Consider the following 26,390-nt stretch of genomic DNA (forward strand, 5'->3'; position numbering starts at 1 on the left):
AAACAGTTGTGATTTTGGTGTGCTTGCGAGAGGTAAGCTCAAGGTTTTTCTTCTCTGCCATCGTGGCCAACCTATCAGTCAGGAACATCTTTGACAGATTTAATTCCCAGTAACTTTGGGGGGAACTTTTTGGTTGCTGTAAATGGCATTTTTTTCTGTTCTGCATGTTTCCAGTGTACTGAAATACACTTAATTTCTGTATATTGATCCTAAATCCAATGCCTGTTAATGCTTCTGGATTTGCTAAGTGGAAAATCACCATCTGTGGAAAGTGAGTTATTTCCTCCTTTTCAGCCTTATTGTGCTGGGGGGGGTGGGAACCATGACGAGTAGTGTAATCCAGGATACCCTCCTCTCACCTGATCTCAAATGTGACACTTCAAACGTTTCCTTTGCTCTAGGTTTCCTGTAAGTGTTCTTTGTGAGGTGAGGGTAGTTCCTTTCTGTTCCTAGTTTGCTAATGATGTGTTGTTAAATTTTACCGAATACTTTTTCTGCATCTATTGGCATAATCTACTTTATTTTTCCATCTGTTATTATTTGGGTTCCTCTACATCCTAAAAGATGAGAAAATAACTTACAATACAAAGAAAACCTTGAGATCCTTTTAGTGTTTGCCTTTAATAATGCATACTGGCTGGTACACAGGCTAAAACCCAGGAAGGCTGTTTATCCAGCCTGATGCTCCCTCGTTTGCATTCAGTGGACCGTTCTCAGTGGGTGGGGGCTGGTGGAGCTGCTGGCTAAAGAAGGCCAAAGAAGCCCTGCTCTGTCAGGTGCAGAAAGCACAGGCCCAGGGGCTACAGGGGACCTAAAAGACACATGACATAGCTACCAGACTGGAGAGGAGACAAGGTAGGCACCTCTTCGCCACCCTTGGACATGGCCAGCTTTACCTGCCATCTGAGGATCTCCTTCCTAGAGCTCCACAACCAGCCTTGGAGTGGGCAGACCCTTTTCTAGAGGGCCACTCAGAAAATGAAGATAGTAATTTTTACTTCCAAAGAATTCCAGGCTCCAGCAGAACACTGGAGAGGAATAAGGTCTCCTGTAACAGGTTTTCCAAATGATGGGGTCACTTGAATGAAGATGTGAGCTTGCCCTCATGATCTAACTGTGCACTGAACTCTATCCACTGTGCAGGCGATCTTCAGACCCAGGGACCTAGGCCCATGAGATACAGAGGCCATGACTGTTTTCTTCACACCTCCAGGGCTGTCCAGGGGCAGAACACAGAAGTGTGACCACAAAGGGTACAAACCAGGACCATCAGGAGGCGCTACAGGAAGCACAGAGCCTGACTCAGCATGAGGAAGAACTTTCATAGGGATTCCCTTGGTGGGAGGGATTGCCCCATCACAGCAGGTGAGCAAAGACCCGATGACCATCTGACAGGGATTGTAGAGAGAAGATTCATGCCAGGATAGAACTGCTGACCTCCAAGGTCCCTTCTAGCCCTGGAATATGCAGTGACACCAGCTAACAGAGATGCCTGGGTTTACCCAAGAGCCAAGGTGGTCAATGTGATGCTTTGGCTCACGACTACTGGGCTCATGGCATCATTTCACAGGCTCAGCTGCCCTTTGTACCAATGAGCTTGACACCTTTCATCCCCTGGGGTGGCCTGTGCACTCCTCAAGAGCTTGAGAGCCCTTACGAACTCTGTGCTTCTATTTTGCAAATTGGATCAGGCTAAGATTCTGTACTGTGGGAAGGTGTCAAGAGCCATCAAAGCCCTCCAACATGAAAGCAGGTGGAGGGAGGAGAGTGGCTGTTCATCCACCAGTGTAGCACAAACAGGGGCTTTATTGGTGGGGCTTGGGAAGCTGTGACAGAGTCCAGCACGCAGGCTGTGTGGGCCTGGACAGCTGCCAGGAGATGAGGGATGACGGGACCAGCCTCTGCACTCTGCTGCTTGGGGCACGCTGTCCCTTTTCAGTTCTTAGAGGCAAGTGTGCAGGAAGGGGATTCAGCACTTCACAAACTGGTGGGCAACCTCATAGATTCCCACAGACTCCTGAGCCTTTTCATCGTAGTCAGTCCAGTCCTGTGGGAAAAAAAATGGCAGTGTTAGTCTCACAAGGCAGCCTGAGACAGCGCGAGGAGTGGAGGACTGGGACTTAAAAGGCCCAGCTCAGGCTCTAACTCGGATCTTCAGGAAGATGTCTGATCCAGGACGGAGCCAGACTGCTCAGGCCTGAATTCCTGCTCTTCTAGCTGTGAGATTTTGGGCAAGTCACTAACTTCTCTGAGCCTCAGTTCTGTCCTCTATTAAAAAAAAAAAGGGAAGAGCAATAGATTTACATTGAATGTTGAAAGAATCAAAAGAGGTAACACATGTAAAAGTACTTAGCATATGGCCAGGCACATATGAGAGCTCAGTAAATCCAGCTACTGTTACTAGGTGCTACGCAAACTGAATGTTTTTGTCCTTCCTTCCTCTGAGGTCTGATCACAAGCCTTCCTTATCTGCAAGGCAGTGGCATGTCCAGTTGATTCTTGATATTCACAGTAGTTATGTTCTACAAAGTCCCCACAAACACTGAATTAATGAATACTGAGTCACTGCTCCCACGGGAAATACAGGGTTAGGTTGCTGGGAGCATCTGATTCTGTTTAAAAACACCTTATTTAATATATATACAGTTGATTCACTAATACTGAACTCACGGCCAACAGCACTGTATCTCACGCCTGAGCAAAGCTTATCTAACATGCATTTTCTCCATAAGGCACATCCCAGCCTTCCTGCGTGTGAACACTAAGTAGCGCTTCAGCACTACACTTGAGGCTATCCTAACCGCCAAAATCACCAACAAAAAGCACGGAGTTTACCCGAGAGCCAAGGTGTCAGCTTCCTGCTGAAGAGCCTTGCTCACCCAAAGGGTAACTCCCACCAGGTGCCCTACAGCTCCCTGCAAGGCCCCCAAGTCCCGTACCTTCTCCTGCAGATTAATGTCACTGAAGACTGTCCCCGATTCCACACCTTCAGCAGCAAACCCGGCCTGTAGGTGACAGGAAGGTGGCAGTTAATCTGGGGGAAAGGAGGCACTGGTCTGGCATGTGGGGCCTGACCAGGAAACTGGCCCTTCTCACAACACCTTTGGCACAGGAAGACAGAAATGCAGTGTGGCCTACTGTTCTGGAATAACTGCTGAGCTCTCACAGCCTGGCAGCTGCCCTAGGACTAGAGAGATTTCTCCAAGTTAGAGCCCTGGCCCAGAAGGCAGGAGGTGTGGCGTAAACCCATTACCCCTGATTTTCTGAAACACGCTGGGCGTGTCACTTCCCTCTCTGGACCTCAGTTTTCTTATTTATGAAATGGGGATGACAATACTGGTGTCTTCTCCCTACCTCACAGGGTTGTGAGATGAAAATGCTACACAAATAAAGTGGCCTGAGAACTGGCTCTGGAGTCTGGTAGATGTGGGTTCAAATACAGCTCCACTGCTTACTATCTGTATCACCCTGGGCAAGTTGCAAAATCTCGGAATTTCTTTCCTCACCCGAAAAATAGGATGAATAACTTCCCAGGGTTACTATGAGGATTAAGTGAGATAATATTGTTAAGTGACAAGCCTGGTGCCCAACATATATTAGATGCTTAATAAATAACAACTATTATTCTTAGAAAGGAGAATTCCTAGTCCATGCTCTCTGTAGGAAGCACAGTTGTGCTGTTACTTGCTATACGTTCCCCCCAACGATATAGGTTCCCCAGGAAGACACGCACCTGGGGCTGGAAATCGACTGGTTCAAGTCCTCGGCACTCAAACTCTACTATCGTCTTGAACTTCTCGTTGTCTTCGGCCTAGAAAGGAAGCGTGTTGAGGAGGTAGGTCCAACCGGGCCCTTAGGATGACCCCATAGACCCTGTGAGCCCAGAATGGGACTCAGGAGCAACTCATCCTGCTCTGGAAAAAGCCTGCCTTGGCACCTGCTCGCCACGACACCTCCTTGGACATGGACTCTGGGGTCGAGGTGCCTGGATGTGAGCTCAGACACAGTTCTGCCTCTCTTCTCCTCTGGGCCTAAGACTGTCAAATGGAGCTAAGGAAACCACCACAGGTTTATTGTGACAATCTCAACTAGTGTAAAGTGCCCAGCATAGGACCCAACACTATGCTCAATGGATAGCAGATAAAACTATCAAAATAAAAACTATGAAGAAGAATTTAAGCTATAAGGTTTCCAGATCATCCAAAAGGCCCCAGTACACTTAGCTGCGGCCTTTTGCTAACCACCTGCCATGCTGTCAAGGCAGGGACTGACTTAAAGCCTTTGAAGTAGGATATGCATGTGGAGGGGGCACACTTAAAGGGGTGGTATAGGCAGGAAATTCATGCCTACCTGACCCCTGGGCCCAGAGACCCCAAGGACTACACCCACACATTCATTCTCATTCTGTCATTTACTATAGGAATGCTTCCTGCACACCAGCCATGTGCCTGGCCCTGGTTTGGTTTTTGCTTACTGGCCTGTCTCTTCCACTAGATATGATTTACTTGAGGGCAAGTCCTTATGTGATTTCTCCCTTTAACTTCAAGACAAAGCTGAGAATTTGGCATAAATCAGACATATTTCAAAAATACCAAATAAGGAATGGATGAAGACAAGTAACCGCTCTTCTTTAAACACACAGACCCAGAGCATACACTCTCTCTCGCTCACCTCTGGATTAATTTGTTAAACAGCAACGTATAAATACCTAATAAAATCAAATATCAAAGATGGATGCACCAAAGGACTGTCCCACTCATGGATTCAGAGAAGGGTCACTAGTCCTCTAAGATGTAGACAAGGCAAGTGTTCCCAGTGCTGGAAACTGAGTGGCCAGGTTGGGTCAGAGGTGCCCTAAGCTCCCACAGCCCAGCACTTATAAGAAGGCACTACAACAGCCTGGTTATGAGTCTTTTTCCTTCCGAGCACTCGGTCAGTGTTAGGTGAATAAATGACTGAGAGTGAATGAATGACTGACTGAATGAATGAACAAGTAAGTACATGAAGTCAGTCAGTTCCATGGCAGGTCACTCTGGTGCAGGTATAACTCTATAACCCAGGCCTCCTAGTTCCCAGCTTCGATCTAATCCCACCATGCCTGCCACTGCAAGGAAACTTACATTGTAAGATTTGATGGTGCTGCTCAAAATCTCTGAAATGCAAAAGAGAAGACAAAGTTGATTTGAGTCCATATCCTGGCCCCACCCAGGTACCCCGATGTGGCTCTGGGCAAGAGTCTACTACAGAGGCTTGGGTACCTCAGGCCTGGGTCTACCCACAGGTGACATGAGCATGCTTTCGGTCTGGTACCCCAAAGCAGTGGGCCAGCCTGGCAGAGGTCAGTATCTGTGGCCAACCTACCAATGGAGTTTTCCCTCGAACACAGCTTGCACTTCTGGACCATGGAGGCACTGCCACGGCCTCCCTTCAGTGCCACGCTGTCCTGGCAAGCAGTAAACAGAACCTCTAGTCACATATCAGTCAGATGTAAGGGTCCTCAGGAGACCCTGTCCTACCACTTATTATCCAGTTGAAGAGACCAAGACCCAGACAGGGTGAGCAACTTGCTAGGACAAGAATCCCGGGAAGGCTTCTTGAGACTGAGGAAAGGACCTCCCCTTGATTTTGAACTCTGCCTCACATCCCAAAGCCCATTGTTCCCAGGTTGATCACATCAATGTCTGCCCTCCCCAACCACAAAAAGCGGGGTCCAAAGATGGGAGAGGTAAGGGCCACAAATCCCTGCCCAGAGGCCTATGTGTGTTCATATACAGTATGTATAGTGGGGGGGGGAGTGGTTACCATCAGCCGAATGTACTGCCACTTCTCTGAAATCTCACCACAGTTGCCACATTTCATCTTGGGGAGGGGAAAAGAGTATTAGTAAAGTAGTTGGCTCAGTTGCGCAAATGCTGAGGGAAGGGTAACAACAGTGTGAGGTGGGCAGGCTCATAATTTTCTTGTCAGCAACCTTACCTCATCCTTACAACCAGCCCCAATAAAGACATAACCAGACATATCTCTGGGCAAAGTGTTTCTCATGTTGGCTTGCTCATTCTCCTCTAAGTGCCCAGTCAGGCTAGGCATTCAAGGCTCACGGGGCCTCAGCGTCGTCTGTGTCCCCCCCTCCACGTGCTGAGTTAGGAGCTCACTCTGTTCTTACAGGCCCTGTAGGCTCCTGGTTAAATTACTTATTACCCCATTGCTACTCTTTCTTTGTCTCCTTCTCTAGACTCTGCTTTTTGAAGCCAGGGAACATCAATTCCTCAAATAAGCCCTGGCACTCGGGCTTCAAAATATTTGGAAATAAAGGAGGTGAGAAGGATTCCTGAAAGATAGGGCTTTTGCCAGGTACTGAAGGATACTGGGATTTAGACTAAATGAAAAACAGTTCAGAAGCCCCGGGATCTGGAAGAGTAAGAGGCCTCAAACTCTTCAGTATAAGACAAGGATCTCTGTAGACCATACAACTAGAGTACCAGATTTACCAATGTGGGATGGGGAAGTAAGCCATGCACAAACTTAAAAGATTTCAATCAACAAAAGAGGTGAAATTATTCTTACTGAATAATCACAAGATCCCTTCAAGGAGCCTTTCGTTTAGTGCTTGTTTATATAGCATGAAAGGGTTAACGGAGGGAAAAATTAGAAAAGATATTTCAAGACACTGCCAATTAAGAATTTACCAGTAAAAACTTGAAAAAGCAAACATAAAATTCTACCCAGAAGAAATAGAAACACTGAATAAGGATTTCTCCTTGCCGGAGAGAAAGCTCCGTTCACCAGTGAGATCAGGATGAGAAACCTTTAGGCGCCCCGGGCCTTGGCGCCCCGCCCCGCGCCTCTAAGCGCCTACAGCCTAGATGTCTGCAGCCCCGCCCCCCCGGCCTTACCTTCAGGTACCACCGGAAGTCCTCGCCCACTGGCCTAAGGTTGGTTACATTCTCCAGAGTGGCTTTGAGCTGCAGCGCGATTTTCTGAAAGGAGGAGCGCCAAGGCGACTGCGTCTACAGCGCCTGCGCAGCCCCACACCTAGCCCCCGCCCGGCCCCGCCCTTCTCCTCCCCCCGGCATGAGCTCTGCCTTCCCGCTCCTTCTCAGCGCGAGCCCACTCCCCTCTCTCCTTCCTAGCGCGAGCTCCTGCCTCCCAGGTCCTCACCAGCTCGCGGCCCCTGCCCCGGCGGCGGCTCGCCTCTGCTTACCCCCATAGTGGCTCGGCTCAGCCGGCGCTCGCCGCGGCCGCTGCTTTCCGGCCCGTCGTAAACGGCGGGCGCCGCCTGCGCACCCTGGACGCGGCTCTGGGCGGGGCGCGGGGCGCGGGGGCGGGCCTTCGGGCGCCGCTGCTTCCTACGTGCACCTGGCTGTTTCTCTTAGGCGAAGTCATCGTATGGAGGTAGGCTGAGCCCGCGGAAAGCTGTCTCCAGCAATCGGTAGTTCCAGATTATTTACTGAACGCCAGGCTAGTCTGAGGGATACCGCAGCAAACAAGACAGTCTTGCCCCGAAACCTCTGCCCAGTCCTCTTCCTGCCCTTCAGACCCTGCCTTCCCTCGCCCAGCCTCGCGCGTGGTCCCTGCCTGCCCTCTGAGGCTTCTTAGATCATGTTGGTTCACCCTGCCCAGAGCCGGCTTCGTAGATTTGGGAGGTGGAACCTTTTTCATCTTTAAACTGCTCCTTCCTCTTTTCCCCAGGTTACCCTTCAGAGAGGGTTGCCTCGTGTACATGTCCTTCTCACTGTGGTCCCCAAGACTGGACACTCCTTCATTTGCCTCTTCTTTGGGTTCCTGGTTTATTCTTCTATCATACATTTTCTGAACCTGTGCTCTTGTCCAGGGCACACCATACTGGAGCTGTGAGCATCACAAGGCACAGCCTGTCTGAGACTTTTACAGCCTCCTGAGGTCTAGTTTCTTTAAAATTTGGATTGACTCTTTAGGATGTCTACTTTGCCACGAGCTTACCTGACTGCCCCAAGTACCCTTTTATAGCAGACCTGACATCTCAGGTCCTAGATCTGCACCTAACTTGCTGCCCTGTTAGGTTCCTGCAGATTTACCTGCTGAACAAATCCCCACACTATACCAACTACGTCGCTTCTTAATGGCTGTTGGTATTCCGATTTTAAAATGAGATCAGGCATTTTATCCCTTATAATGTATTAAACCAACTATTTCCCACCATACTGAAGTAGCTTCAGATATACCTATAGAGGTGATTTAAAAAACCCCAAACTCAATTATATCTCAATAAAGCTGGGTGAAAAAAACAAAACCCAAAAATATCATTTCATACCTAAAAAATGAACAATACTTCAGTAGTACCAAATATCCAGTGTTTGAATTTCCTTAATGATGTTGATTTTACATTTCCTGAATCATGATCCAAATAGGGTTCAAACAATGTATTGATTATGTGTCTCTCAAATCTTTTAATATATAGGTTCCCACTCCATTGCCATTTATTTTGTTTGCAGCTTTTTTGAAGAAATCAGATCCCTTGTCCTGGAATATCCTCTGGATATTGACTGGATTTCCACCATATTTTTTAGCATGTTTCTCTATTCTCTTACTTCCTGTAAAGTGGTAGTTATGTGTACAGAGTTGATTAGATTTTTGGCAACACTTCACGTAGGATGTTAGTGTTAAAAAGTAATTGAGAAGAGTTCACATGTTCCGGATCTTTTTAATAAAAACTGCATTTTGTTATGTATTTATTAAAGACATCGTTTTAGTGTATAAAAAAAATATTGCCCTGATATACACAAAAATGTCTTGATAATGGTAATTAAAAGAAGCACTCCCACCCCCCTTGTGTCCACACCAATATTCAATCTAGATTGGCTTAATCTTGAAGTGTAATCCAATAAGACTGAAGACCAAACACTTCAGGTCCTGGACAAGATAATAAAATACTCGTAAGCCTTCTGGATCCCTAAAATGCAAGAGGAAAAAAATGTTTAAAAAGCGGAGAAAAATCAGCAAAAAAATACCATTTAATAACCCAGACTATTTATGTACCAGGATATTCCTCATAGAGGTATTTACAGAATTAAAACTTTGAAAACAACCAGGTGTCCAAAAGGAAGAAAAAGCCTATATGCTATATATTAAACTGTAATATTATGAGGTAATTTTAAATGTTAAGGTCTCTTTTTAATGAGTTAATGCTTATATTAAGTGGTAGAAAATCATGACTAAAGTAACAGACTATTGATCTCAATTACATTTTTTGTGCTTTAAAAGACTATGTATATATTTTTAAAGCACAGGGAAAAGATAAGAAATACTTTAAGATTAATGGTTATCTAATTGATAAGTTTATGGGCTATTTTCACATGTCTACTTTTCAGTATTTCCCATATTTTCTACAATGAGCATGTATTACTTCCAGAATTAGGAGAACTTATTTTACTACAGCATAACTGGGTAAGAACAAGGAGACTGTTCACAGCAAGACAGTTATGCCCAACATGTACTAAAAGTGAGCCATATCTAATCCCAAATCCTCAAAGCACAAGAGCCAAAGAGGCTGCCAAATTCTAAGGATTCTTTGTGGCATGCAGATTCATGTCTCAACTTTATAATTTACCCTACCAACAAAATGAATTTTAAAATTTCTATTCTAAATCATTTCCAGTTTCACTAAAGTCAGGCTTTAAGATATCCTATCTGAGCTAGTGGGAAGCTGCTGCATAACAAAGGGAGATCAATTCAATGATTGGTGATGACTTAGAGAGGTGGGATAGGGAGGGTGAGAAGGAGTCATGGAGGGAGGGAATATGGGAATATATGTATAAATATAGCTGATTCACTTTGTTGTACAGCAGAAACTGGCACAACAGTGTAAAGCAATAATACTCCAACAGACAGCTTAAAAAAAAAAAGATGTGCTACCTGAATAGCTAATACGAGGAAGGTGTTCAGACTCACTGATTCTACAGTTTATTTCCAGCACTTGTTTTTTCATGTTTCATTTCTGTTCTGGCCAGATTCTTACCCACTTGGGCTGCTCCTATGGCATTACTCTGTACATGTGTCACTGAGAAGCTCTTATTAGCAAATGATTGACTAAAACACCAAAAGCAAAAAGAGCAAGCCCTTGAAAATATTGTGTTGGCTAAAAAGTTCGTTTGGGTTTTCCCGTAACATCTTACTGAAAACCCTGAACAAACTTTTTGGCCATCCCAATAATTTGGAGTCTCTCTACTGAGGGGGACAAAGCTCACTGATTCTGTCTTACATTTGTACCAGATCTGACCATACTGGTCTCAATTTGGCTAAGGGTTTCATATCAGCCTGCTCTAAAACAGACATATCTGGATATAAGGATCATGTGTACTTACTTGGATTGATTGACATCAATAAGGGAACCAATTTTTGATGTTGTGAAGGAAATGTGTTCGTCTCCAATGACAATTTCAAGCTCCTAGAAACATGAAAAGACATGTCAAGCTGAATTGGATTTTTCATCAATCACACAGGAGAACAGTTCATCCTCTGCCAAATCACACAAACTAATGCAGCTGCCACAGTACCAAGACCAGTTCAGTCTGAGCCCTGAACTGTGCTGGGTCCTGGAAACAAACAGATAAATAACTGGTATGAGATAAATACTGGTTTAGCCCTTGAGTAACTTACACTCTTAGAGGAAGTTGTGTCTGTGAGGCTCCACCATTTGGAAGAATTTATATCATGTTTTGCATAGGTGTTTTAACAATGTGGAGTAACATGTATAAATCTGCTTTACAAATACCAAGAATCTAACTTTTCTGGGCAACATGGGGCAAGGAAAAGAATTCCAGACCCTGAGTTGATAATGCCCTTGGGTCTGAATTTCTAAAGAGTGAAACAAGTACTATAATCTTTAAAAAAAAAAAAAAAAAAAAAGAAAAAAAAAATCTATTGGGCAGGAAAGTGGAGGGGGGCCTATGGGACAGATAAGAAAAACCAAAGATCTCTGCCTCCAAGGAACTTACAGCCTACTGAGCTCTACTTCTTAACACTCAGATTTGAAATGTTAATATTTAACATATTTGTGTCCGATTTCAAGAAATATTACAAAGTTTAGATCCACCTCCCACTCTATTCTCCTTCCTGCCTCCCCAGAAGTTGGGGTGTGTTCTTTCCACTCATGGTTTTATATTATTAGGTAGTATGTTTTTAAAATTTTACATGAATGCTCATACTAGATGTATTTTTTTGCTTTTTTCATTCAACAAAGGTTTTTTTTTTTAATTTGTTTTTTATTGAGTTAACACTTTTTATTGTTGTTGTTGTTTGTGGCCACACTGCACTGCTTGTGGGATCTTAGTTCTCTGACCAGGGATTGAACCTGGGCCCATGGCAGTGAAAGCACTGAGTCCTAGCCACTGGACCACCAGGGAATTCCCACATTGAATTAAAATTGGCTTATAAGTTTCATGTGTACAATATTTTCTTTCTACTTCTGTATATACTACAGTGCGCTCACCACCAAAAACTTAGTTTCCATCTGTCACCATATACCTGATCCCCTTTACCCATTCTGCAACACCCCCCCACCCCCTTGCCTCTGGTAACCACTACTGTTTTCTGTATCTATGTGGTTTTGTTTGGTTTGTTCATTTATTTTGTTGTTTGTTTTCAACAGTTTTTTTTATGTACATCAGGTTCACTAGTTTTAAATGCTTTAGAATATTCATTTGCCTACTGAAGCAGACTTAAGTTCCCAATTTTTGTTTCTATAAACAATGTGGCAAGGATATTCTTCTATGAATCTCCTGTATATATGTGAAAATCTCTCTAGGAAATTCCTAGAAGTAAGGTAAACATATTTTCAACTCTGCTAGATACTAACAAATCGTTCCCTAAATAGTTGTGCCAATGTTATTCCCATTATTATATATGAATCCTCCTTTCCTTTCTCATATCCTTTTTAAAACTTGGTTCCTTTCTAATAGGTCTAAATGGTATTTCACTGTTGTCCTAATTTTCATTTTTCAAATAAAACTGTAAATATTTTCTTAAATTTATTGGCCACTTGTTTTTCCAGTTCTGTAACTGTCTATCCATAACCTTTACACATTCTGCCACTAGCTTACCTTTTTATTATTAATTTATAGTTCTTTATATATTCTGGATTGAAAGCCTTTGCCAGTTTTATGTTTTGCAAATATCTTCCTCTAATCTGTGGCTTATCTTTCAACATGATCTTGATATCTTTAGATAAAAATGTTTTAAATTTAAAGAAGTCAAACTTACTAATATTTTTCCCTTGAGGAGTTTAAAAAAACTTCTCTATCCAGAAATAATAAGACAGTCTATATTTTCTTTTGTTTTAAAATTTTGCTTTATTGCTATAAATGGTCTAATTAAAAAATACTCTGTAAATATACTGCCAATCATCTTGGTATAGTTTGTTTAAACAGACCATCCCTTTTCTACTAATTTGAAAGTCCACCTGTCATATAATGTTCCATGTTTCCATGTATTCATGGGTTAATGTTTCTGGGCTCTCTATTCTGTCCCATTGGTTTAGTGGTCAATTCCTGAGGCAATATCACCATACAAATGACTATAGGTTTATAAGAAATCTTCAAAATTATCTTGGCTACTCTTGTCCCTTTGATCTTCCATGAATTTAATGCTCTGTTAGGTTTTAGGAAAAATCCAGTTGTGATTTTGATCTGAATTGGAATGAATTTATAAATTATTCTGGTGAAAACCAATATTGAGTCTTCCCATCCACAAAAATGATACATATTTTTATGTTCTTCTATAAAGCCCTTTCCCGTAAGTTTTGTATATTCTTGTTAAATTACTCCCAAGTTCTGTATAGCATTTGTTGCTGTTATGAATGGGATTTTGTTTTTAAGTACACTATCCAGTAGGTTGTTGCTGGTATATAGGAGTATGCCTTGCCCTCTTCACAGGACTATTGTGAATGTTGAAGGAGCTAATGAAGCTGAAAATTTTCTCAATCCTACAGCCAAATACATATAAATAGTATAACTAAGATCTCATGAACATTAATTAAAAAATTAACTTGAGTAAGTACTGAGGATAAGATTTTTTTTCACTCTTCCTTAAGAGTTGGCCCATCATTCTGAGGTTAATTAGAATAAGTTTATGTGAGTTTTCATATTAATTTAATAAATTACTACTGAGCTTTTACTATACACTGGCACTATTTTAGTCACTAGAGATATAACAGTGAAAAAAAATAGGTAAAATCCTTGTACTGAAGGAGTTTGCAAGTGTATGTGTATGTCTGTTGTAGTAGAGGAGGAAGAGGGATGCACAAGGAAAACCAAATGAGACAACTTCAGACAATGATAAATGCTACGAAGATAAAAACCAGATCTTTTTTTTTTTAAGTGATGGGAAAGGCATTTTAGATTGGACAGACAGGCAAGACATCACTGAGGAAGTGACATTTGAAGACCTCAATAATAAAGACATTCTTGGATAGAATGTTCCAGGCAGCGTGTAGCAAATGCAAAGGTCCTAAACTAAGAACCATTTAGCTGTATTTGAGTAACACAAATAAGACCAGTGAGGTTTGAACACAGTGAGAGATGGTGAGAATGGTAGAAGGTAAGGTGGGAGTTTGGATTTTATTTTAAATGCAGTGGAAAGCCACTGGACAGTTTAAAACCAGTGGAATATAAAAACAGATTTACATTTTAAAAGATTACTCTGGCTTCAGGAAGTTAAAAATGGGCTGTACAGGATAAAAGAAAAAACAATGAAATCAATTAGAAGTCTGGATTAGGAAGGCAGCATTAAAGTGGAAAGAAGAATCTTTCCTCTTAATTCAGTCAAATATGACAGTGGCTTTTAGATTTTAATTACTACAGTGTTTTCAGAATAAATATCTAAGCCATGAATTTAAACAGGTATACTTAGTTGTTTGCATGATTTTCCATTAGATTGCTGAAATGACTATGTTTTATTTATCTTTGTATCTTCACAATGTTTTGTCCATAGTAGTTACTCAGTAAGTAATGCGGGCAGCAAATACTCTGAGAAGCAAGGGAGGGATCACAAGAGGAAATTCAGGGCTGGGGTCTAGGTGGTCAGCACCACCACTTGCTCTCCCTGATCCTCCGTATGGGGTCAGTGCTTCCTTAGACCAAGGTGCTGGTAATCTGCTCTGTGTAGGGCTCCATAATGCACACACATACATGAGTATATTCAGCGTCACACACAGATCAGTAAACCTCACGTTATTTGTAAGGTTTCTGCACTGTGGATAGTTGCTACAATACTCACTTGCCGGCCCACTCGGTCAGGAGGAGGCCACAAAGCATCATCCTCTTTGGTAATTTCACTGTCATCAATTATTCTCTTCAGTTCCTCCATCACACTTTTATGTACATAAGCCTGAGAGCAAGTTAAAAAACAGAATTTAAATTGTATCCCTAAGCAATGTTCTGACTCAGTGATGAAAGATAAAAAAAAAAAAGACCACCATGAAAACTTATTTCTGGCACCTTTGTAAGTGGGAAGACATTCCGGCTTGACCTCAGCATGCCAAGAGGTCAGCAGGGTCAGAAGTGCGCAATGACTACACCTCAGTTCCACATCTAGTTATTTCTGTTTCTTGGCACATCCTGTTCACATGGACCTACTCCTTGCCTACCTACTAAACTCACGCCTGCGCCCCCCCCAAAAAGATCTGTGAGTAACTCTGGTTATTTTTAACTAAATGACATGCTTCTGAAAAGCAGAGACATGTCTTTTACATTTTACATATTAGTCCACATTAAAAAAAATTGTGAGGATGCTGACATATGGGTAAGCATAATACTGACTGCTAATTAAATATAATAGTATGAAGAGATACTGACTGCTAAGACATTTTCAAATGTGACAAAGTGGTTAAAAGGAAAGAATAGCTTTGATGAAACCTTAATGATATGGTAGAAATCATGCCAAAATGGAGCAGACGGACTTGACAAAGGGAGGCATAGGTCTGAATTCCTGCTCAATCTCTTACTAGGAGGGGTAACTTTGAACAAGTCCCATAATTAATATCTGGGCCTTCACTGTCTTATCTGTAAAGCATATATAATACCACCCTTCACAGAGGCTTACAATAAGGGTTAAAATAAGATCTCAGATGTAATACTTAATGTCATGCTTGCATCTAACATGCATTCAGTGATGTTAACTGCTTTCCCATGCTCCCTTTCCCCCATTCAAATGCAAATTAAAAGCTCTATTGAGTGCTAGTTACCAGGGAATATATCAAACATTAAGTTAGGGGGGGTAGGTTTTCTGTTTTTGCAGATGAAGCAACTGAGACTTATCAAGTTCAACCAGAAAGTTTGTCCAAGGTCACATTGTTAGTAAGTAGCAGATTCAGGGTTCAAACCAAGATTTGCAAGACTTCAAATGATTACCAGTTATCGATTCAGCATTGTTAAAGAAAATATAAGCTAAAAGAAGATTTGAAAAAAACTTTAGAAGCTATCTACAGACTTGTCTATACTTCCCTATTTTTATCTTTCAATACTGCTCCCAGAAAGAACAAGAACAGGATAAAAGGCTAAATGGTAATGAGTGAAAGCCTCTCAAAATTCATTACCTCTTTTCTGATCATGACATCATTTTTGTAATTGCTGTTGTTGGCATATCTCAATTTCCCTGTGAGGGGCAAAAAACAAATTCAATATATAATCAAAACATATCAATAAAGCATCATTAGCTTACCAAGACTATCAGCTGTTGGTTATAATGTATCCTAACTTTCCATTCAAAGTGTCTAATAGTTTTACTATTTACATCTTTGGTAAATAAGTTTGTCACTTTAGGCTACTGTGGAAAAAGTATGTCGAGTATCTTATCAGTAAACAAAGGATGCTGCAGCCATCAAGCCACCAGCCACTGCAGCCACACCACTCCTAGCCCCCTCCCCATGGGTGCACCCTGAGGAGATTCAGGATGGAAAAAACAGGATACTGGTCCTAGATAGTTAAGGTGCATATCAAAGGAATGATTTCAATAAGCTGAGCATCTTCCCATACATAGAAAAGTGCTAACTTCATTAACTTGAGATATCTGGTATTTCTTTAATTAGTAGTTAATAGTAATCTTTTGATGTTCTGACTACCTGTTTTTTTGTTTTTTGTTTTGTCTTTTTTGCAAAAACTCCTGTATATCCTGGCTCATCCCTTACCTCTTTGGAACCGTCCCTCAAAGCTGAAAGCCTGTCTCCCAGGCTTAAGTCCTCAGTATTTCCGCTGAATAAAACATAATTCTCAATCTTACAGGTTGTGCTTTTTTTTTTTTTTTTTCAGTCAACACTATTAAATAGCCTTCCAGCCACAGATACAGCTGACAATGAATTACAATTCTTGCAAAAGGCAGCTCAGGTGTGATAAAAGAATAGACTCTTTTGTGACTGGCAAATCATCGCTGCAGGTTAATGTCCTCAGCTGAAAATAGGAGTAATTGATAACCTACCTGCACACAGGGCCTTCTGAGGCTCAAAAGAGCTGTGAAAACTTCTGAAAACTGTAAAATGCTTTTTGCATATATTAACATATGACTGTGAAACACTCTGATCTATCCCTATGATGGAAGAGCTGTGGTTTTATTATTGAGCATATTTAGTATACAAGGCCCTTTGTGCATATGTGCATCCAACAGGCTAATATGGATATATATATGGTGGATATGAAGAAGATAAAAGGAAACAGAGGAGATCATTATTTCCCTATAGAAGGCACACTAAAAAGAGCCAAATTAATTGATGCCTCACTGCACTGTCTCTCTGCCTCAAGTCTCTCTCCTTTCAATTCATTCTCCATACAGTGGACAAAGTGACATACTAAAAGAGGCATATGATCAGACTGCTCTAATATTTTGATACTGACAATGGCTTCCCACTGCCCTCTTGATAAAATCCAAATTCCTTAATGTGGCTTACTGCTAAGCTGAGCCCCTTTCCAGCCTCACTCCTACAACAGTCCTCTCACAGAGCTGGAGTTAATCAAACTACAGTTGACCCTTAATCAACGTGGGGGTTGGGGCACCCACCCTCTACAGTCGAAAATCCGAGTATACCTTAGAGTCAGCCAGCCCCCTGCTTCTGCGGTTCCTCAGTATCTACAGTTCCTCATCCTCGATTCAACCAACTGTGGATCATGTAGTGCCGTAATATTTAATATTTTTAAAAAACTGCGCATAAGGGTCATGCAGTTCAAACCTGTGTTGTTCCAGGGTCAACTGTCTTGGTTTCTGCCTGAAACATCCCACGCACGTTTTGGGTTTTCAGCCTCTTTGCTGTTAATGCTGTCCAAAATGCCTTCTTGCCTCATCTGCCTAACCAACGCCTGCACATTACTAAAGACTCACACCCCCCTTCCCCGTGTCATCTTATGCAGGAAGCCTTCAGGGTAGGTTAGGTGTCTTCTTCCTGCTCAGGATCTTTTCTGTTTCTTTCTACCACGACACTCAATACACTGTCTTGTTATTGTTAACAAAACTTTCTCCACAATTGGGGCTTGTCAGTTCATCTTTGTGCCCCCATTTACTGGAAGTTTTCTGTCATCTTTGACTGCTTTTCCTTCACCATACCGGCCACTCCCCAAATCCTATCAATTGGCAAAGTCCCTTCAGTTCTGCCTCCAACAATACCCTAAATCCTTCTACTTTTACTATCACTGTAGTCCCAACCAACATCCTTTTTGTCTTAACAACTGCAACCATCTCCTATTAAGTAGTTTCCATTCCTGCCCATTCTGCACCTAATAATCACAATACTTTTTCAAGAACAGATTACATCTCTGCTTAAAACTTTCCAATTGCTTCCTGTTGCACTTAGAAAAAAATCCAAACTCTACCATGAACTATAAAGACATGGTGTGACCCCTGCCTACTTATCCGACGTCATCTCCTACTTTTCTCCCCAGAATTCACTACTCTTCAGCCACCCTGGCCACCTGAAACATGCCTAGTTCATCTCTGCCCTACAGCCTTGACACTTGTTTCTCCCTCTGCCTAGAATGCTCTTCTTCCTGAGCTTCACAAGTCCGGTTCCTTCTTGTCAATCAGAGCTCAGTTCAGACATCCGCTCTTCAGAGTTCTTCAATGGCTACCCTTTCTAAAAGCGGCCCACCAGCAATTATTTCATCATTTTGTTTTATTCACTGACCACTCATCACTATCTCGAATCTTCTTTTTTGTTTACGATCTCCCAGCACGAGGATACAAGTTCCATGAGAGAGGAAGCCTGTCTATCGTTCACTCCTGCATCCCAGATTGTGGAACAGAGCCTGGCACAAGACAGGCGCTCAGGTAATGTTCGCTGAATGAAGCATTACGATCAAAAACGTCACTAAACAAAAGTCCCTGCACACGGAAAGAACCAGTGGGGTGGACATAGGATCGTTCCTTCCAAATCAGCGCCTCCCAGCCATGTGTCCCTTCTTCCTCCAGTTAGTTCCTCGTACATTCCGGACCCCCGGCCTCCCCACTCGCCCGCCCCCAGGCCTAGTCCTCGCTCCCCGGGGGACGGGAGGTTTCTCTCACCATCGGGTCGGAACTCAAACTCCAGGAATTCGTGGCCAAATTTGCCCTTGTGACCCACGTAGTATCGCAGATAGAAATCACTCTCCATGGCTGGCAAAAGGCAACCAAGACCGAACTTCAACAGCAAACCACACCGCCGCCGTACGCGCCCGACACTGACGTTTACGGCGGCGCACGGAAGTGACGTCCGGCAACGCCACGGCCCGTTGCGGAGCGACCCCTTCCCTACCCCGCCTTCCCGGAGGTGGGACAAGGCGGCTCCGCCCCTCCCGGCGGAAGGAAGCTCCTTTCCCCCGGAGGCGGGGTCTGTGCAGTCCGGCCCCTCAACCCGAGGCGGAAAGAGGCGGTGACTGGTCGGCGTACCTTCTCCTGGGCACTCCCCAGCACTGCTTACCCAACAGTGGTTCTCAGCCGTGCCTGCGCAGTCGCCTCGGAGCACCTAAAAGATACTGGTGGCTGGGCCCTACCCCAAACCAGTTCAACCAAAATCTCCCATAGTGGAGCTGTGTGTTGGTGTCGTTTTGTTTTGTTTTGTTTTTGTTTTGCAGAGCTCCCTAGGTGATTCAGCATTGAGAATTACTGCCCAAGAGACTCTTGTCTTTTCAGACCAAAGTGGTTGACCTCTGTGAAGGCTTTCTGGCTGTAGAAAAATTTTCCTCCTTGGTTAGGCCAAGGGCAACAAAACTCCTAATTATTAGAAGCTTGCTTTAGTTCATCTAAGTTCCAACCAGAGGGGAAATGGAGTTGGTTCTAGAGACACTGCTGAAATGGCATCATTCGTGGGAGGCCTGGCGACTATGACTACACTATTCTGTGTTCGGGCTAGTGATCTCTGATTCTCATTTCCAGTCTTGCCATTACTACTTTTCCCCCTGAAAAAGCATTGGTAGCAGAGGGGAGAGTGGGTGTGATGGGGGGAAAAAGTCACTGGAGATTTGTATTGATTCACTGTGACCAAAGGTGAACTGATTGAACTTTTTGGACCTCAGGTTTCCTATCTTTAAAATGAGCATAATAATGTTATACATCTGGCAGAACTGTTGTAAGGTTAAGAAACAATGTCTTGGAAATTGGAAAATACTTTGTAAGCTGTAAATTACTATAAGGCATTTTATTAAAAAAAAAAACCCACTGGATGTAGGTGGTAACAAGGGACTGGTACAAAAAAGAGAAGAGATCCACAGTGTACTAGGTGTGGGAAGACATTCAGGAGTCTTTCTGAAACCTTGAAAATGTTAAAGTATGTGGGCCGAGCGACTGGATGCAGAATGTCCTGCTTGAGCAGTGGAGGAGCTAAGGGTGTGGGGCGTGGAGACTATGGGGCCATAGGCAGAAAATTGACCCTCTCTGGGGGCGCAGCCCCTTTCTCACTGCATTCCTCATAATCACCCTGTTTGGCCCTGGAGGATGGCTGGTTAGCCAGAGACGGGTAAGATTCCTCAGGGGAGGAACAACCTAAGACAGGCACAGCCGCAGAGGGGCCAGCAGGGGTGGGGCACAGACCCTTAATCCTGAGAGAGGTCTCCTGCCCGCAGGGCTGCTTTGCTCTCCACGCCCAGCTCAAATCCGCACCCTGCTCAGATCCACACCTGCTCAAATCGGACCCGGGAGGCAAACAAAGATCATTGCCCCAGTCATGTGAGGCCTTTGATTGTTTATGGGATTAACCTGGGAGTGTTAGACCCTTAGGCTATGCCGAGAACTCAATAAAAGCAACGTGGGATCAATCAGCAAGGCTCTTGATCCTAGAGGTCTTGAGTCCCCCGGTCCCATCTTTCTCTTCAGTCTGTGTCTGTGTTTTCTTCAAGCTTGCGGCACCCGTCACTCACCTCGAGTCGCCGAGCTGGTCTCAGCAACTAGGCACCTAATAAATGTCAACCCCTAGGCTGAGTCTGTTTCCAAGCGCTTGTTCTTTGAAACCTCACAACAATCTTGAGGTGGTAGTTGGAGTTAAGTATTAAGAGACATTGAGTAATTACCACAAGGTTATTTTCCAAGAGTGACATTATAAAAATTATAATTGATGAATCTGGGCATCTGCAGATACGGCAAATATCAAAAGTGCTGAAAAAAAGGTCTGAGTCTGAGTCTGAATCTGAGAGAAGGCTTCCTAAGCAGAGTACTCAAGGACAAATAGGAGTCAGCCAGATGAAGAGGGAGAGAAGGAAAATCGAGGCAGAGAAACCACATGTGCTACATGTACTTTGGGGGCACTAAACATAACTACTGACTTTGGGCAGTTTCTTCACTCATTTTTCTCATCTCTAAAATGGGAACGATAATACTGATAGTCTTTCTCTCACAATCTCATTCACTCCCCCTCATTAAAGCATCACAGTACTTTCAGATTTTAAAAAATGAATTTAATCTCTCTCTAGAAACAGTGCACCGATTTTACAAATGTCCACATTTGGTCTTTAGTTCACCAAGATGATGTCAGTACAACTAGTGAGATGCAGCACACCACCCTTTGCCTCCGGAAGAGAAACCAGACTGCAAAGGGGACTGAGTACAGAAGCCAACGGAACGCAGAAGAACAAGACAAAAAGCAGAAATGGTTAGTGTGACTCAACATTCTAACATGCCTGTTACATCAAATACGGTCATTTGGGGCTGTTTGGGGGAAGACAAACAAGGAAAATTCATTTGGGTACAATGCGATGGAGTTTGCAAACCAGTACTTTACCCCACATCAACAACAGCTTGTAGAGAACAAAATGCTATTTGAAAACACATGGTTTGTACAGATATTTGTTTTCTCTTGTAATTTTTGTAAAAAAGTATCAAAACCTTCATGTCTTTAAATATATATATATATACACGCATATACAGGTGGCTTTTTAAAATTACTTGTTATAGCACAAAGTGTTTGCAAATGTAGGATTTCTCCTGATTCTTGACTATGCACATGGTGCATAGCCTGTATGAACAAAGCTTGCTGATTTTTTATAACTGAAAATTTGAAGCTGTAATTCCTCCACCTCTAAGTTCTACATATCTTGAAAATTCCCAATACCCTAAAAATAGTATGAGAAGATTCTGATACTCTATCTTCATGCATTGCTAGGAAAAGAAATTATTTACTCTGAAGCGTTTAACTGATAACATTATATTCTGTGAAATGATGAGTGTGCAGCAGGGGTGAGGCAGTGGGGTAGAGAGGCTTACGTTCCTGTGCCCTCGCCCCATTCTCACTAGCACCCAACTGCACAGTGCTTGGGGTTCCCTGTGCAGACTCCACATCTTCAAAATTTCCAGTTTTCTTTTTCACCATTGAGAAAATCCCAGAGGCTCGTGACAACATGGAACACTTCTGTGAACATCCCACTGCCTTTTTATCAGTCTTCATTGACCATGTCAAAAAACTTCGACTCAAATATATGAAAAGCAGTCACTGTTTCCCTTCGGCCACAGGAAAGATTGAGGGTGAAGACTGTCATGTCTGCAATGTGCTGGCAACACATCCTGATTAATTTTCCATGATGCACTTGGTGCCTTATACACAATAAATGACCAAGAAATGTTTTATTAATTGAATCAGAAATTAAATAGAAGTATTCTATAAAGTGCTTACGTTGAACCTGCCTTTCCATCCAGCCTCATTTCTTTCTAAGTCTCCCTTGAGCCTTTTGCTCATTACAGTGAATTACGTGCAGTTCCTTAAGATCTCCATGCTGTTTCATGCTTCTGTGTCTTAGCTCAGTGTGTCCTCTGCCTGAAGCAGCCTAGACACCCCTACTTAATTTCTAAGACTTAGCTTAGGGTCACTTTTCCTAGAATGCCTTTCTTGACCCCATTCTTTATCTCCTCAGGTAGAAATGACCTCTCTCTCCTTTGTAACCTAATAGTACTCCAAAAAGAATCTATTCCATTTTGTTTCCACATATATCTTCCTCTAATTGCTACTGTGAGTTCCATCGGGACAGAAAGCGTTTGGTTGACCTGTATATCTGTAGTACCTGGCACTTAGTGGGTACCTAGCAAATAGTTTCAGTGGATGAATATACATATTGCAATCACATAGAATTGGAGGGACGTGTAGAACTTATTGCTATACATTTAAATCTGATCTCATTCTGAGGTTACAGTTTACCTCAATCTGTTTTATAAGTAACCATGCTATCAAGAGTAAATAAATAAAATTTTAGTTTTCCCGTATCTGGAAGGCCATTTCTGCCAGTGCCTTCAAAATTCCACCGGAAAGATAGGCCATAAGACAGGAAGCAGGTTTGATACAATGTTCGGGCAGCCCAAAGTAGTCTCCTGGAAAAGGAAAGCAAGGAAAAGGGCTGGGACTAGTTTCTTTTATATATATAAAAAAAGTCTGATAAGTTTTCTGCCCTTCAGACCTTATTTTTAAGCTTCCTTCCAACTCCATAGTCCAATGACTCTGTGATCCATTATTAGCTATAGGTATATGACGACGCAGGGGCAAAAGGCAACAGAAGTGCAGCTATACCTCAAAATGCCTCCAAGAATAGGGAAGGATGGACCTGACTCCTCAGAGTCCATCTTATTTACTGCCATCCAACATATGAGTATTCCACAATTTTTTTGTAGGTTTCTCCCATAACTGCCTCTTCCAAACTGCAGTTATAGCATGTTCAGGAAGCATGGATGTCTCATCATGTGTTTCATCATCATTTCGAGACCTCAGGCTGAAGCATCCTGACTCCATTCATTATTTTTTTCTGTGAAGGTCAGATCTGACTAAAAGTTTAGAAACTATGCATTAGTCATTATCATCAGTTCCCCAGGAAATTCTATTTCTTTGGAAGCAGGTTACAGAAAAGGTTGCTTGTTTTGTATAAATTTCAGTGTTTTTCACTTTCATCATTTTTCTTCAGTCAAAAATAATTTTACTTTCCATTCTTGAAAGAACAGTAGTAAGTTATTGAGCTCCATAGGAGGTGGCCACCTGTTCTTAAAATTCTGTTTGATATTGATCATTCTAGGTCAATTGCATACACCCTCTCGATGAATGTTTCGGGACTATTAACACATGTATATCATGAAGAAACTGCTTGTTTATGCAAAGCTTAGTGCCCAGGCTCCAGAACACCGTTATTTTCTCAGAAGATAGGAGACCAGGAGTGACGTAGAGAAAGGTTCTAGGAACAGGGTGATAGAACCCTGGAATGTCTGCCTGGAAATTCAGGGAGTATCAAGCTGGTGAGACATCCAAGCTTCATTGAGTTAGGGGCAGCTGGGGAGTGGAGGGGAGGAATTTGCTTAAAAGTGTCAAGTTCCAGGTATGTTAAAAGGTTAGATACATGTCCTCTGCTCCTACTTAAGCCAAACACTTCCATGTCACACTTTGTCCCTGGTTGTCCAGTGGGAGTGAAGTGGCAGAACAGCAGAGTTAAGAAAAAACCACACCTTGGATGAGAGCCAATGGGGACTGAATTCCTTCGGGGGCTGTAGGATTATCTTTTCAATGGTAGACCCCACAAAAAGAAAGTGCACTTCTCCCTGCCTCCCCCAAGGCCCAGGAAAAGCAAAGTAAGTGTCCACAATGAAAAAAATCTATACATATACCCAGAGTTTTTCCTTTTATTTACAAAGCAGTAAACCAAATCCCTGTGTGAACATATATATCCAATATACTATAGTATTGTGTACGCCATTTCCCCCTCAAACAGGACTTTAGGTTTCGCCACTTTTTCTGATTTAAGCCAAATACTAGTTTCAACCATGTGAACACATGATGGTAACAAACCTATGTATCACTTCAAATTATTTTCTCCACCTAAAGGAGATGGTAGAGAGTACGAAGAAGGGAGAAATAGAGATGTAACAAAACCTATTCCTCCGTCCTTATCCTCAACCCACTGACCATACTCAGAGGTCAGTGCCTGAGCCAGTCCCTAGAGTAAACTTGGGCTGTTCTAGAAACATCTCCACTTAGCTCTCTATAAGTAAGGATGGTACCCTCAGTGTGCTTCAGAGGAAACAATGAATTCAACCCCAGTGTCCTAAAGGAAAATGAAGTTACTTGAAATGCTGAACTTTAAAACAAGGAGTAGCCGAGGTTCAGGCATGTTCTCACCTGAGCTCATGGGAACTCTGGGTACTGTGCAAAGTCTGTATACTGGCTTTAGCCACAGAAGAGAAAGCCCAGGTGAGAGCCACAGCAGCCACGGGTGAGCTGAGGGCTTTTTCTGACTGATTGGAGTCCCAGGAATAGCCAGAGGCAGAAAAGATCTACCTCTTCCGCTGCATGCTTGCACAAACCATGGTATGTCTTTTCTGATCCAGATTTCCAAAGGCTTCTCTGAAAACTACAGATGCCCTACTTGTGGACTGTTTTAAAATATATTTATCTTTCTGTATCTGAACAACAGCCGTAGGTGTGCCTCTTCTCTACAGATTTTTCTCTCTCACTTACATACACACATAAACATAAATGCACAGAGTCCATGTGGTAGGCCAATCATACCAAAAATAAATACTCTCACATCTCTAAATTACCTACAGAACTAATATGGGTTTTGAAATATGTTAATAAATAATCTAAATGGGAGAAGGAGTTGCAGTGTTTTTTTCTTTTTCTTTTTTTTACTTATGTTGATGGATAGCCACAAAGCGTAATCATTCTATTTACAAAAAAACAAAACTCTGAAACCTAAAAAAGCCCCCCCAAACCAAATACCCTCTGTAAATATAATTTTTAAATGATGAGTAAGCTACTGTACCATCAGCCCCGTTTGGTTATGTACATCATGTTAGTCACTCGGCAGTAGCTATTCCATGAATTCCTCATGGGTAGTGCAACCAGTTAAAAAGTGTATAAAACATTATACATATAAAAACTCTCACATCCTTTGGATGTTTGCAGTTCATCATAACTTTGTGGTTACCTTTCCACAACATAAATTAAAAAAATTACACACGCACACACACAGACACACAGACTCATGTACAGAAACCCTTCCATCCAGGCATACACCATCCAGAGTGTAGTGCATGGGACTGAATTCCGTGAGGCACGAAGGGAGTGGTCCCATCCTCAGGGCAGTCCATCATCTTCAAGGCTTAATGCCACTCGCTGGGGGAGACAAAGCAAAGAAATCATCATTAGACCCATTGGAGCTATTTACTGGATCACCAGGTACCAGAAATTCTATTACTTTACAGGCAGTAGCTCATACACTCTTCAAACTACCTTAGAAGCAGGTGTGTCATATTTATTTTACAGATGAGAAAACTGAGACTCAATGAGCTTAAACAGCATTTGTCCTGGATCACACAGCAAGTGGGTGAACTCAGTCTGAACCCAGATCTGTATGAATCCAGAGCTGTAGCTTTTTTTCGTCATTCTGTTCTGCCTCTGTGAAGAGGAGGGCTGCAGAGATCTAAACTTTCTCCATCCTCCCTTACAGGATTTTAGGTTTGCTCAACTTCAGTGGGTTAGCTTTGGCAAATGTTTAATCCCAGGCCATCAGCGACTTGTCTCTAGCACGCTACTCACAGTCAGGAAGGTAATCGGCTGCACCCCTCCCAACTAATTACACAGAATTGGAAGGCAATGGAGGTCGATTAAGTTTAATCCCTCTTTCCCTCACCTCGACTTTTCTAAACAGTAGACAGACACTAGTCTTCCCTCTGCCACAAATGGCTGACCGCTAGATGGTAAGCCCACTAACCCCTGAGCCAGTCTATTCCACTGTGGACAGTGGACTTAAATTCTTTCCTATATATATTGACAGGAAATCTGCTTCTTTATATCTTCTGATGTTCCCTGATTCTCTCTCTTAGAGAGTTCTACACAGACAACCCTTGAAATTTTCAGAGTTTGACTTCCCTTCCCTTCCTTCTGAGTGTTTTCTTCTCGAGGCTACACATCTAGCTTCCCCCGTCTGGTCCTGATGTAA

At 42.7% G+C, this 26,390-nt stretch overlaps 3 protein-coding genes and 1 long non-coding RNA gene across 14 annotated transcripts in view; 1 reads left to right on the forward strand and 3 right to left on the reverse strand.

Moving 5' to 3' along the window:
* Nucleotides 1-1,786: 1,786 nt before the first annotated feature.
* On the reverse strand, nt 1,787-7,285 carry CZIB (CXXC motif containing zinc binding protein). Of its 4 annotated transcripts, XM_057711241.1 has the most exons (8): nt 7,159-7,181; nt 6,894-6,977; nt 5,803-5,859; nt 5,362-5,443; nt 5,121-5,152; nt 3,734-3,811; nt 2,940-3,005; nt 1,787-2,047 (listed from the first exon to the last, which is right to left on the reverse strand). In XM_057711241.1, the coding sequence occupies exons 3-8, from the start codon at nt 5,857-5,859 to the stop codon at nt 1,970-1,972; spliced, it is 393 nt and encodes a 130-aa protein (XP_057567224.1). In that variant the 5' UTR covers nt 6,894-6,977; nt 7,159-7,181; the 3' UTR covers nt 1,787-1,969. The 4 variants fall into 4 exon arrangements, with proteins under 4 accessions (XP_057567224.1, XP_057567206.1, XP_057567215.1 ...); XM_057711223.1 differs by lacking the exons at nt 5,803-5,859; nt 7,159-7,181 and adding an exon at nt 7,202-7,285; XM_057711232.1 differs by lacking the exons at nt 6,894-6,977; nt 7,159-7,181 and adding an exon at nt 7,202-7,274.
* On the forward strand, nt 7,229-21,255 carry LOC130838335 (uncharacterized). Its single transcript, XR_009049655.1, has 3 exons — nt 7,229-7,392; nt 18,186-18,282; nt 20,938-21,255. It is a non-coding gene; the product is annotated as an uncharacterized LOC130838335 (long non-coding RNA).
* MAGOH (mago homolog, exon junction complex subunit) lies at nt 8,665-18,648 on the reverse strand. The gene is made up of 5 exons (XM_057711211.1): nt 18,517-18,648; nt 15,569-15,627; nt 14,251-14,361; nt 10,341-10,423; nt 8,665-8,929 (listed from the first exon to the last, which is right to left on the reverse strand). The coding sequence occupies exons 1-5, from the start codon at nt 18,602-18,604 to the stop codon at nt 8,830-8,832; spliced, it is 441 nt and encodes a 146-aa protein (XP_057567194.1). The 5' UTR covers nt 18,605-18,648; the 3' UTR covers nt 8,665-8,829.
* A 2,800-nt stretch (nt 21,256-24,055) lies between the features above and the next one.
* Nucleotides 24,056-26,390, reverse strand: part of LRP8 (LDL receptor related protein 8) — a 76,033-nt gene continuing 73,698 nt past the window's right edge. For all 8 annotated transcript variants that reach the window (XM_057711200.1, XM_057711191.1, XM_057711176.1 and 5 more), the window contains one exon: nt 24,056-25,564. In XM_057711200.1, the coding sequence (XP_057567183.1) occupies nt 25,526-25,564 (39 nt within the window). In that variant the 3' untranslated portion in view covers nt 24,056-25,525. The remainder of the gene's footprint in view (nt 25,565-26,390) is intronic.

The sequence above is a fragment of the Hippopotamus amphibius genome, chromosome 1 (genome assembly GCF_030028045.1).
Source record: "Hippopotamus amphibius kiboko isolate mHipAmp2 chromosome 1, mHipAmp2.hap2, whole genome shotgun sequence".
Taxonomy (NCBI): domain Eukaryota; kingdom Metazoa; phylum Chordata; class Mammalia; order Artiodactyla; family Hippopotamidae; genus Hippopotamus; species Hippopotamus amphibius.